The 12,449-nt window shown below is 35.6% G+C and overlaps 1 protein-coding gene across 2 annotated transcripts in view; it reads right to left on the bottom strand.

The window, feature by feature from the left end:
* GNAI1 (G protein subunit alpha i1) overlaps window positions 1-12,449 on the bottom strand; it is a 32,421-nt gene that overhangs the window by 6,873 nt on the left and 13,099 nt on the right. For both annotated transcript variants that reach the window (XM_085298819.1, XM_085298809.1), the window contains 4 exons: window positions 9,948-9,990; window positions 9,728-9,869; window positions 4,777-4,934; window positions 2,977-3,105 (listed from right to left, as the gene is read on the bottom strand). In XM_085298819.1, the coding sequence (XP_085154945.1) occupies window positions 2,977-3,105; window positions 4,777-4,934; window positions 9,728-9,869; window positions 9,948-9,952 (434 nt within the window). In that variant the 5' untranslated portion in view covers window positions 9,953-9,990. Of the gene's footprint in view, window positions 1-2,976; window positions 3,106-4,776; window positions 4,935-9,727; window positions 9,870-9,947; window positions 9,991-12,449 lie in introns of those variants that run through there.

Here is a 12,449-nt window from a genome sequence, read left to right as displayed (position 1 = left end):
AAAAAAAAAAAAAAAAGAAAAAGAAAAAGAAAAAGAAAAAGAGTTTGCTTGTGTAAGGTAAGTTCACAGTAGATTCAAGAAATACAAGGCAGTGCTGAAAGAGCAGGTGTTCATAAAAGCTGAACCTTACCTAAAGAAGGAAAGTATGAGAGAAAGAGTTCAGTGATTTTTATATTTCACTTAAAGAAAACAAATCTTTTTTGGCAAGATTCCAAAGTGTYTATGCCACATTAAGATAACTTATTTCACTGAAACTGAAATAAATGTAAAGCGTTGAAGCGTCTTCTAATCATCCTCCTAGGAAATATGTTACTTAGTTATTTTTACAGTACACAGCTGGCCTGAGTGGATTATGTGAAAGAGTGCACATTTAAGGACTGGTGTAAGGTATTTTCATTAGCACATTCTGATTTTGCAAGACAGTGTTGCAGATTTGCCAGGTTCTGCTTTTTTTCAGATTATTTAAGCAACGAAAGTGATTCCAGTACCCATACAGAATGTGATATAGATACCAGGTATTTAGTTGCTTCTGCTTCTTTAAGGTTATGCAGGCTGTTTGTTCACCTCAGTCTTGCAAAGGACAATTTTTGACAAATATTTCTGAGGTAGAGTGGGTGATTACAAAAAGAAAGATACATATCTGCGAAGTCTGAGAAATTCAATCTTGTACACTTTTTTAAACTGACATTTATATCCAATTATCCCCCCTTCCTGTTTTTCCTGGGCTGTAAACAGAACAAAAAAGGGTGTGTTTGTGTGTGTGTTGGAGAGGGGCAGGGGGAGGAACACCGACAGAAATGTCTTTTGCTACTAGCTACCCCTAGGTACCACCCCACAGTCTAGATGACATTAGTCTGATAATGGGCCTTGCATACTAGGAGTTATTTGCTATTTATACAACCTCAGGTTAAAAACAAAATACAAACCTATTGATTTAAGATGCTAGTGTACTACCTGACCGGATAAGGTACATTGGGAAGAATTCAATTAACGTCTTTAGGAACGTGAAAATGTCCCAAGTAGTTAGATTTGTATTTAAAAAAAATACTAAATTAAGTAGAGAAGAAAAACTTAAGATTTTWAAAAATTGTCAAAAATATTGTGAATGCGGTCTTTTCTTTGGATAAGCTATCACAAATGACAAYGTTCACTCTTACTGCCTATTTAGTGGTCTGTAATGGAATAATGCATACTTAAAAACATTTTAAAGATTTGTTAGAATTAAAATCAGAAAAAATTATTCTTTAGCATTTTAAAACTTTGTACCAAAATCAAAAATTCATGATTTTTATAGAAATATTTTTGATAATTTAGCAAATGAGACATTCTTTGAATATTACCTCTGTCTTCAAAAAGTCTTGACTTCTGAAACAGTTTATAGAAACAGTATGAAAATGACTTGTTACTTGCCCATTTAAATTGATTCAGTAATCAAACATATGCAAAGCAATTTACACAGAAGGTAAAAATGTTGCCCAATCTCAAGAGAGCTCCTAATCTAAAAATAAACATAGCAAAACAGAAAAGAGGATAATGAAAAAACTTAAACTACAGAACATTGCATTGCTGGTCATATTATTTATGTATACCCATCCTGACCTAATCAAGCCTTTTATGCCTTTAGTTCATCCAAAAAAATATTTTCAGTATTAGCTTAAGCTTATACCTGTTCAAGTCCTGCCGATAACCCCTTAAGTCTACCTCATAAGATACAMAAAACTTCACCACCCACCATACAGCTGCCCATACCAGCTTAACACTTCCAAAGACCTGTCTTCAGGTCATATATTTTAAAGAAATACAATTCTGTGGCCTGCAATTTCCCTATAGACTCTTAAATAATCAGTATAGACTGGAAGCAGCTGACTGGACACAAATTCATTGACAGTATAAAAGATTAAATCCATCTACAAAAGCAAACTGACAAAAAACATCAAAAGAGAGGGGAGAGAATAGATACACCCACCAGCTGCCCTTAAGTATTCTGGGAAGCTATAATTAAGGATTAATCCACAATAATCCAAAAGGCCACCATTAAAGCATCTTGAAGTCTATTTGAAAAAACTCTCAATATTTAAGACCTCCCTTTAGATATGCAAGAGACTAAAGTATGTCCATTCTTTCCCATCTACTTTAACTACTAATATTTTATGGTTGAATAAAAATCCTGAACATTTAAAACCTCCCAAAGCAAGAAACAAAACTTAGTGTATTACCAAACCAAAATATGTCATTTTCATAGTACTGATGGTCCTGAGAGTGACTGTTACAATACTCACCAKGCATTTACATGAAAATAATTATTTCCTCATGAAGATGCTGACAATAATCTCCACCTAATCTAAATGAAAATGCAATGTTCTGAGTTCTACTGATTCTTCTCAAGTCCTTCTAATCAGGAATAGATAGAATAGCATTACATTTATACTATCCTGTACTTTCCATCGTTTTATGACCAATAGATGTTCATTATCAGAATAGCAACCTCATTTTGTAAGATCCACATCACAGGAAACAAGTCAATCTGTCATAACCACATAAATACTATCTTAAACATAACATAGATTTGAATTTAGTTTTCCCATGAAGATGATTTAGTGTTTTTATACAAGAACAGCACACATCTGAATTTAAAAGGAAAGAATATTATGGAATAATAACTAATATTTAATATGACAAATTAGAATATTTTGTGATGTAATTTACATGTAAAACAAATTTACATAAAGCTTCCAAAGGAAAGCATTTCTTAATATCTGAATAATTTGACTGAGTTATTTACAAGAGTTCCCATGAACCCCCACATCCTTTCAAAAATGAAGGAATCTGAAGTCAAAAAAAAAAAAAAAAAAAAAGCAGCTAATCAAAGCCACGGTTAGCAAATTTGATAAATTGTATTGATATATTAACAGTCCATCTTCTGGAACTCTATAGAAGCCATAATAGACAGATGAAGACACATCACGATTTACATACTTAAAATGAAGATCTTTGAAAGTAAAGTGAGTTTCCACTATTCCTGTAGTTTTCACTCTAGTCCTGAGAACATCCTGTTGAGTTGGAATGTAGCTGGTTTGTGCTATCCTGTCCAAGTCATTCAAGTAACTAAAGGTAAAAATAAACGGTACTTTCAGTTATTCAAATAATAGAGCAGTAACCAGATAATACAAATTGAGAAATCCTAGGTCTATTCATTATAGTGCTTGTTTTTTTTATAAAAGACAGTTCTCTTAAGACAAAAAAAAAGCAAACAAGACACATGTTACAAGATTATTTGCCTCTTATTACAGAAATAAAGTCTGAGACACATTTTATCCTAGAAAAACAGAARATTTATGTAATGGATGTACTACAAAGAATTCTTCTTTCAAAATCACAAAATGGAAGCATGATTCTATGTTTACTGATGTTATTTGCATCAGATAAAGGAACTTTTTCATCTTTGTACACTTCTATTGATCCCCAACTTTTCTGAAAATCAAATTTACCCTGGAATTGAAATTGAAAAATCAGTGCAAAAAGAACAATCCAGTGTTTTGGATAGAAGTAATATAGACAATGCTTAATACATGACTASTAACTTTCTATTCAAAATTTCTAATTGTCCATATATTTTTTWAAAAAATTAAACTTTCATTTCCAAAACTTTTATGGCCAAGCAGCCTAGCATTTCTAAATACACACAAATTTTACTTGGCCTTTTCCAGAGTGAAAAAGACTGTTATTTTCTTTCAATGTAGTCAGAAGTTGGTACCTTTAAGGATACAATCAAGTATGTTTAGAATAAGTTTTCTTAAGGAATTGGAGGGAAAGGTATTTTAAATAGGACAACAAAACAGAACAGGAGGTTATCAAAGAAGGGTAAGTGATCCTCAAAATGAAGCCCCACACACTCCRTAATGAATCATATTTAAATAAGACAGCATGCTTGTATAAGTCAAGAGATCTGTCATCTTCAGCTCAGCTTGTTCTAGTTACCTCTYTCTGTGCCTTTAGAAGAAGTTCAGCAAACAAATAATAATCGTGCTGGAAATAGCACTATTTTGAACATAATTGTAGCACATTTCTACYCATTCAGCATGCCTATGATTACATTACTCCAGCTGTAATCATCTGGCAGTTACTTCACTTGCATGCTGATTATTTACATACAGTTATTCTGAAGAACAGAAGCACCTAATTTTAAGAAAAGCACAAAACTTCAAACATTACCAAATCATTCAGAATCATAAAGCTTTAAAAACTGCCCTGTAAGGATACTATCAACGCCACATCACTGTCACCTTATCTTTCACCAATTGACTCTTTCCCTTGACTGACTTATTTCCTGCCCTCTTACACTTTTGATTCTTAACTAAATACATATTTTTAGTTAAATATCCTATCGTAAAAGACATCTTGATTGTTACCTTTGCTCTAAACACACTTCTAACAGAGAATGTTAAGTTACAAAGAAAATGCAGCAATGTTGGACCATAGCAATAACTTGATTATGAACATGAAAGTAACTGATTCAAGTTTTTGTAAATAAATGCTACATATTAGAGCAACAAAAGCAATTTTTGCCTTCCTTAAGAAGCTAACTAGTCAGGACATGATTCAAATTCAAAAGAGGCAGCTGCAGCATTCTGACCCAAGGAGACAGTACCTTTGTCTAGTTACTTCTGCATTTTGTATCTACTTGGGCATAGAATTCTTCAATAGATTAAATTTAACTTCTCTTATGTTCCATTAGCCACAAGAGAGGGAGAATCTTATTTGTTCCACAGTACTTACTAGGCAGCAGAGTCATTAAGCTGGTATTCTCTAGATCTGTTGAAACAGGCTTGAACTCCACCGTCTTTCCACAGTCTCTTGATAACTCCAGCAAGCTCTGCAGTCATAAATCCTTCTTCTGCTGCTCCAGCTAACACAAATAGTTGACGAGCATCATCCTTTATCATGTAAATAGAAAGTGAGAAGACAAACATGAAATACAGCAAAAGTATGCTTGCAATGGTTTATCACCTGAAGTGATAAACCTAGAGTCACCTAAAGATGACTACATTCAACAAATGTTCTTCAAACATACACAAATGCAACCCATTCTAAACCCATGACATAAAATGACTGATCTCACTGTTCTGCACAGGATATTAATTCCTAGTTTTTCTGTTGTTGAAAAATAYAAGTTTCTCATAAGCTGATAAAGAAACCTTCTTCCAATCTGTTTATAGAAGCTCAGTTCAAATGATAAACAGAAGCAACATTTTGTCCTGAAGTCTAACTTTAAACTTATTTGCTTATCTTACAACAAAAGAATGATTGCACTGTGTACTGGAATTACAATAATCAAACTGTATCTGCATTTCTGTATAATACACATTAATCACTTAAACTTTTTAAAGACAGCTTTTTGCAAAAGTGCCAAATGATCATCTCATCCTAAATCATTAATCAGATGAGAACTTTATCTTTTCTCAAAACTTTTGCAGATAAGGCAAGGTTGCAAATACCCCTTACCTAAGTTATTCCTCAGAAACCAAGTTCTCAGTAATGACTTAAAAAGAGAGAGAAAGCACTGGAATTTAAGACTATATAAAATGACCATCTTTGAAAGTGAGGCTAATGCAATATACAGGATGTCAATCCCTCCATTTCCTCCTAATACAATTTGAACAGCTGGCAAATTTCATCAGGTTTTGACAGTAGAAAGACTTGAAAACACTTGATTTGTAAGATATTGGGGGAAAAAAAAAAAGATGGCAGCTGGTAGGGGAGAAGATACTGCCCTCCTGACAGTACTAACRTTAGTAGCTTGATCTTAGTTATCAGTTGCATCCTACCTACTACACATCAGCCAGCAAACCAGCATACTTGTGGCTTGTAACTACCCACAGCATGTACTGTTCTTTGTGCAATAATTAATAGAAAGGGAACAGCCAATATTGGAAGGGAGAAAGGGGGCAAAAGAAAGGTGTAAACGCTCAGCTAGAAATTGAAAGTATTTTTTAAAAAAAAAGATAGAGAAATAACATTCAAGGTTATTCTAACAGAACTGTAAGTGTAGGTATACAGACGAAAGTCTGACGGTCAAGGGGGAATCAAGTTCTGYCACCTTTGCTCTGAGGAAAAAATGCTTTCAGGATAAAGCACAGAACAGTGATTGCTATAAAGAGATTATTCACTGTAGACTTAGTCAAAGATCTTATGACAGCTAATATGGAAATTGTTTGCAGATGGTCTCTACTGGTTTGATTACTAGTGATGTTCATAGCTTAAAAACAAGTCAAGAGAATTGAAGAAATATATGCATGTATAAATACATATATGTACACACATTTGAACAACAACAGATTAATACATTTCAAAAAGTCTTTTGAGAGCTTGAGTAGCTACAAGAGAAATGAAGCACTTGCTGAAAAGTGAACAGAGTATTGATTACTGTACATGCAACAGGCCAAATAAATTGCAAGCAATTACTAAAAGTAGAATGGACTGCATTATTACATTAAGAAAAGCAAAAAAGGTCAAAGTGTAAGACAGTCAGATCCCACTGACCAGGGTTTGAACAATATGTGTCCCAATTGCATCCCCCCAAACTGTGTCCAGTYCTGGGCTCCCCWGGACAAGAGAGACMYRGARCTACTGGAGAGAGTCCAGTGTAGGGCTACRAAGRTGATCAGAGGGCTGGAGCACCTGCCCTAGGAGGAACGGCTGYGAGAGCTGGGCCTCTTCAGCCTGGGGAAGAGATGACTGAGGGGGGACCTGATCAATGTGTACAAGTACCCAAAGGGAGGGTGTCAAGGGGACGGGGACAAACTCTTTTCAGTTGTCCCATGAAACAGGGCAAGAGGCAATGGGCAGAAATTGAAGCACAKAAGTCCCGCCTGAGCATGAGGGGGAATTTCTTCATTKTGAGAGTAGCAGAGCACTGGCACAGGTTGCCGAGAGAGGTTGTGGAGTCTCCTTCTCTGGAGATCTTCAAGGCCTGCCCAGATGCAACTCTGTCTGCCATGCTCTAGGTGACCCTGCTTGAGCAGGGGGGGGTTGGACTAGATGATCTCCAGAAGTCCCTTCCAATCTTACCGATTCTATGCCTGCATAATGCAAACATGAATGATAAATCCAGTCTTGAATACTGTGTGTGGACGGAAGAACTTTTGGAAGAAGCAGATCTTGAAGGAAAAGCCATTACATTATGACACATGACAAAAACAGCTTGGAAAGTACCAAGTCAGTTTTATCAGGAATGATTAAAACATCATTTTACCTCACCATAGTCTAACCTACAAATACACAAAATACATTAAGGTCAGTAATCTTATAGAATGTTTTCTATTATCCAGCAAAACTACTGTCTATCAGGAGAAACACATTCAAGAATTATAGCAAATGGGTCTAACTACATGATCTCAGACTATTTCTTGGAGGAAGGGCAAGGGAGRGGATGGTGCAGCAAGAGGCAGGAGGGAAAGAATCAACTTCCAATTTCTAAAACTTAATATATTAAAACAAAAAGTGATATCTGTTCCCCCCATATTTCCCTTTCTAAAGAAGGAAAATACTATTCAGACCACAGACGAGACAACAATTAAGTTTTTTTTTTTTCACTAAGCAGTGTTACCCTATTCCAGCATTATTAAGGGGAAGAATGTATGTTCCACTCTAGGACTTACCATTTTTATATTAGATTTCATTAATGAGACATTGTACAGATACTGTTTTAGCTATGTATCAAACTTACTGCAGTAGATCTCATACCTAGAGAGAAGATTGTCCTTTGAAACATACTCACTATGTTTATCTCAAAAGATTTTTTTTTTCAGTACTGAAATGTCCTGGAGGACAATGTAATGTACATCAGTCTTCAGACTGTCCATTACTGGAGTAAAGTTGTGAGTAATTTGTGCTCATTTAATTCACTAGCTTTTGCAGAAGAACATGTTAAATTCACTGATTTACCATGAGTCTTTATGACAGAAAAAAGAATTTTCCAAAAATAACTTATTCCATTTCAAGTAAAACCCTCACAAATTCCCATGAAGAAATATAAGGAAAAGAATTTGAATTGAATTGTTTTCSTAATTTACTGACTCTCAATTTATATAGCACAGGCTCTGGATTTTTTTCCCCCATTTTAGATTTTACAATTGATAAAAATCTAGCACCGGTCTGCCATAGTAATGTTACTCTGGAAAAGAACTCAGGAGAATATTACAACCTGTCTGAATGCAGAGGAAAGGACACTTATTTCAAGACCATCCCTAGCAAATGTTTACCCTCATCAGTTACACACACAGGATGAAAAAACACATCTGAGTTCAGATTGACATCATACAGCCCTCAAATTGAGAGCCCTCAAAACCATCCTGCTAGACATTCATCTGCTCACTCCCAAATTACTTCCCTTCCATTTGCTTTCACTATCTATTTAGTAACATGAGTCTACCATATGCCTCTTTCTAACTGAAATGGCCAGATTCCAGGAAAGGCTACTGCACAAATACCAGACTAACATACAGCAAGGTACTGTTCCCCCCCTGGAAAACTTGGTCTGGGAGACAAGACAACAGCAAACGTGAGAACAGATGTAGAGAAGAATAATCAATAAAAAATGAAGCTTTTATTAGCTGTGCATACAATTAAGCATATTTCAGGTAGATTCCACATATGTACATAAAATAATGACTATCAAACAGCAAAAGGAAAATTACCTCATAATTTACATATGACTGCCAATCAGGAGATTTAGATTTCAGTTACACCTTTACCATCCACTTTGCATAACCTTACGAACATTTGCCTCCCTTATGACATACACAACGCATTTCACCTGGTCACTGACATCGTACTCACTGATATTTACAAACTGCTTTATAAGAAATCAAAAAATCTTGAACACAGGAGTTCGTAAGAAAAGAGGCATTTACATACCACTTTTTCCTCAACACTCCCCTGGTCCTAACTGCAATTCAGCCTTAACATGATGGAAAGAATAATTAAATTATGACAGAATATCCTTCTGAATGCTTTAAGTATTTCTTTCAATAAGCAAACTGCAAGTCTTCATCCTTTCTGCAAGACAGCCATAACGTGGCTAGTTCCTGCTTCAAAAAGCTCCTATTTCTTGAGGAAAAACCTCAATCCTTGTGTTGTCATCAAAATAAAAGTGGATACCAGCAGCAGGGCTATGCCCACTTCTACTCTGAGTAAAATACAGAGACATCCACATCAGAAATCAGTATGAAAACAGGATTAGGCCCAAAGGCTAGAAGTGTTTTAAGGCACACACTATTGTGACTGTGACTTAATTGAAAAGTGTAGTCAGTAGCCTACCCGATCAAACTGTGATTTTAAAGAATATGAAGATGTCCAACTTAAATTACAGAAGAGCCGCAAGTCCATAAAAATTGAGACGAATGAATGCACAGTTCAATGTTTTTCAAAATCTTCCTAAGAGTCAGATGTCTAATTCTCCAAATTAAGACAAAATCTCTAGTTGTCCTGTATTTAATACTGCTTGCTCCTGTTTAAAATTTTCTAAAAGAAAGTCAGTTCATGTTTTGTTCTGAGTTACTTTGCCAGATAAATATGAGTGCCATTTTGTTATCTATCAAAGCTTATATCCTAGAAATGAGATTGCTGCATAGCAAAATATGCTGCTGACTTTTCTAGGAAATAATAATGGACAAAAACAGAAAATGAATACACATACAGCTGTGTATCTGTGTAATTGAATACTCACAGCCCTGGTTGGATCACCAAAGTCTATCTTCAACCTCCCCATTGCTCTAATGATAGCAATAATGGACTGAATGGTGTTACTGTAGACAACAGCTTTGTACTGTTTACATTCCTCTTCTGAATAACCAGCTTCATGGATAATCCTACAGAATGAAAAAAAAGATAAGTTCTCTATTCAAATAAATGATTATTTCTCTATCCTACTATTTCACTATACTTACTTCATTTGTTTGACAATTGTGCTTTTCCCTGATTCACCAGCTCCTGAAAAATAAACACGTAAAAATTCATTAGAGTAGATGTTTATTCATCTTTAGGAGAATACACTTACAGCTAAATTTCTACACCAAATTCTTAACCAATAGGTCTCCAATAGCTCAAAATACATTTATTAAAAATTACTTTTTACTAACAAAGTACCACCTCAAGCTGGAAGTGTCATTTTAATAAGAAATCATTTAACTCCGAAAAACTTTTGGTCTTCTTTTTGTAAAAGTATAATCTTCAGTCTGCAGGTGTCTAATGTAAATAGTTGYCCAATTCTAAAGGGATCTCTGGAACTCAGGTCCTCTGTCTTTTTAATCAGCAGTAGACAAGAGACCCTCTACATCCATTATTTATATACCATTAACACTAGTACTAAGTGTTGCAGGTGAGCATCTTGCAAACTCTTGAGTGTTCTAGACCTCAGTACCATCACTTGGTCCTTGCAAGAATAAACTAGTACAGCCAGACTTTTTGTGGAAGAGATTATGTTAAATTTGACAGATTTACTGATACTAATCTTAACACTTAACAAATTTAGAAAAACAGAAATGTACTATATTAAAATGCAAAGCTTACAAAAGCAAATAGTGTTTGTCAGTAGACCAAAGCATCAAAGTACCATTTTTGCTGTCTCAACTTTATTTTTGCCTTTGGGTTTTTTAGCCTGCTTCTTTCCCTGACAAATCCATGTACTCAGAGTTGTGATTTGATCCCTTTATATGGAGCACCTTCATCGTTTGCCTTATTTGTACTGTGGCTTATGCTGAATTCTACCCCTTATATTTCTCCTTCTCAACATGGCTTTGTAGAAGTGCATATAATCTTCCTACAGCCTGAAAGTGTTTCTCGTGCAAATAGATAATCAGTTGTCCAATTCCAATAGGGCCAAAGAAAGTATTGGCAGATTGCTGAAAGAGATGAGCAGCCTAGCAGTGAATGAAATGGAAAAGACTAAGGTGCTCAGCATAAGGCTTGGTCTTTACTGACAAGGTCCTCTCTCAATTCCCCCAAATTCCACAAAACAAAACTGGGAACACAAAAGGTAAAGGAAGACTGAGCTAGGAACTACTTTAGTRAGCTGGAAATAGGTTGGTCAATGAGACCAGAAAAGATACTACAGWTGCTGATGGATCTCAGCCATGCCTTTGTGATGCTTCTCTATAGCATCTTTAGAAGTCATCATGATCAAGGAAGCCACTGGCAACTGAAAAAAGGCAAAAAACTCATCTTCAGAAAAGCGCCAGAAGGAAGAACTCAGGAACTACAAGCCAGTCAGCCTCATCTTGATCTTCAGGATGATTATACAGCAAATACTACAGGAAGGTATTTCCAGGCACAGAATGTGGCCAAGAATAGTTAGCAGAAACTAGATACCTTAAGACAGAAACAGACTTCCCAGGGATGTCCAAAGAGAGATAAGAAAAACAGGAAGCTGCAGCAGAGGACGTTCCAGAGAGATAGAAGTGGAGGGACAAACAAACAAACAAAMAAAAAACCCACAAAACACCACAGYGCACACACACATACACCATTACACTGTTTTAAAGATCGTGATTAAGCACTGGAACAGATTGCTCAGAGGAAGTATAGAATCTCAGCCTTAAAAATCTTTAAGGCAGAAGTGGACAAGGCCCTGAGCACCCTCATCTAATTATGATGCTAGCCTTGCTTTGAGCCAAGGCTTCAAAGTGACACTTGCCAATAGGTGATATCCAGACATTTCTTCTAAGTTAAAATTATCTTCAAAGTTTCTCCTGGTCTGGTATATAGCRATGCCTTCAGAATCTTCCTCCTGGCTGATTAAACGAAGTATATAGTTTCATGACAGTCTCAAGGAAGCTCAGGACTTTCTGGACAGGAGGCTGGACAACTTTTGGCAGTCAATGCTGTTACTGATGTGGCTAGATTTCCTTTCCTCCAACACATAGTAGAAAGTGTTAGCACAGAAACGGAGTGTGCTGCAGAAGTACCCAGCTACRGAATAAAGAGTAGGATTGCCAATTTCAATCTAAGATTGGCTTAATGCCACTTTTGGTTAATCTCCATGTTTATCAAAAACAAGTCTTATTTGCAGGTTTCTTTCTGCAGTGTAGCAATAGTTCTCAGACTCTGAGCTACCACAGAAATTCAGTATCAGGATATAATATAGACAAAAACTGTATCTAACACAAATGTAAGAGAACAAACACTGACCTCTACAAGTTGCTGACAAATTTTATACATTATGACAACAGAACAAATTCAAGAATGACAGTTCTCTTGGAGCAGGCCAAGGTCTATGCATATCTTCCAAGAATCAAAGAGCACCATGACAATACGAACACCTGCAGTGTGTTCTACAAACTAAAAGACCAAAAGCCTTTTAAACAAAGTAACTTTCAGAGACACCATTATCAACTCACTCATTAATGTGACACTTAAAATATTTTATAATACTAATTAACACTTAATCTGTA

The sequence above is a fragment of the Rhea americana genome, unplaced genomic scaffold, assembly GCF_003343005.1.
Source record: "Rhea americana isolate MKP2758 unplaced genomic scaffold, rheAme1 scaffold_1, whole genome shotgun sequence".
Classification (NCBI taxonomy): Eukaryota; Metazoa; Chordata; class Aves; order Rheiformes; family Rheidae; genus Rhea; species Rhea americana.
This window is presented reverse-complemented; position numbering and strand designations above follow the sequence as displayed.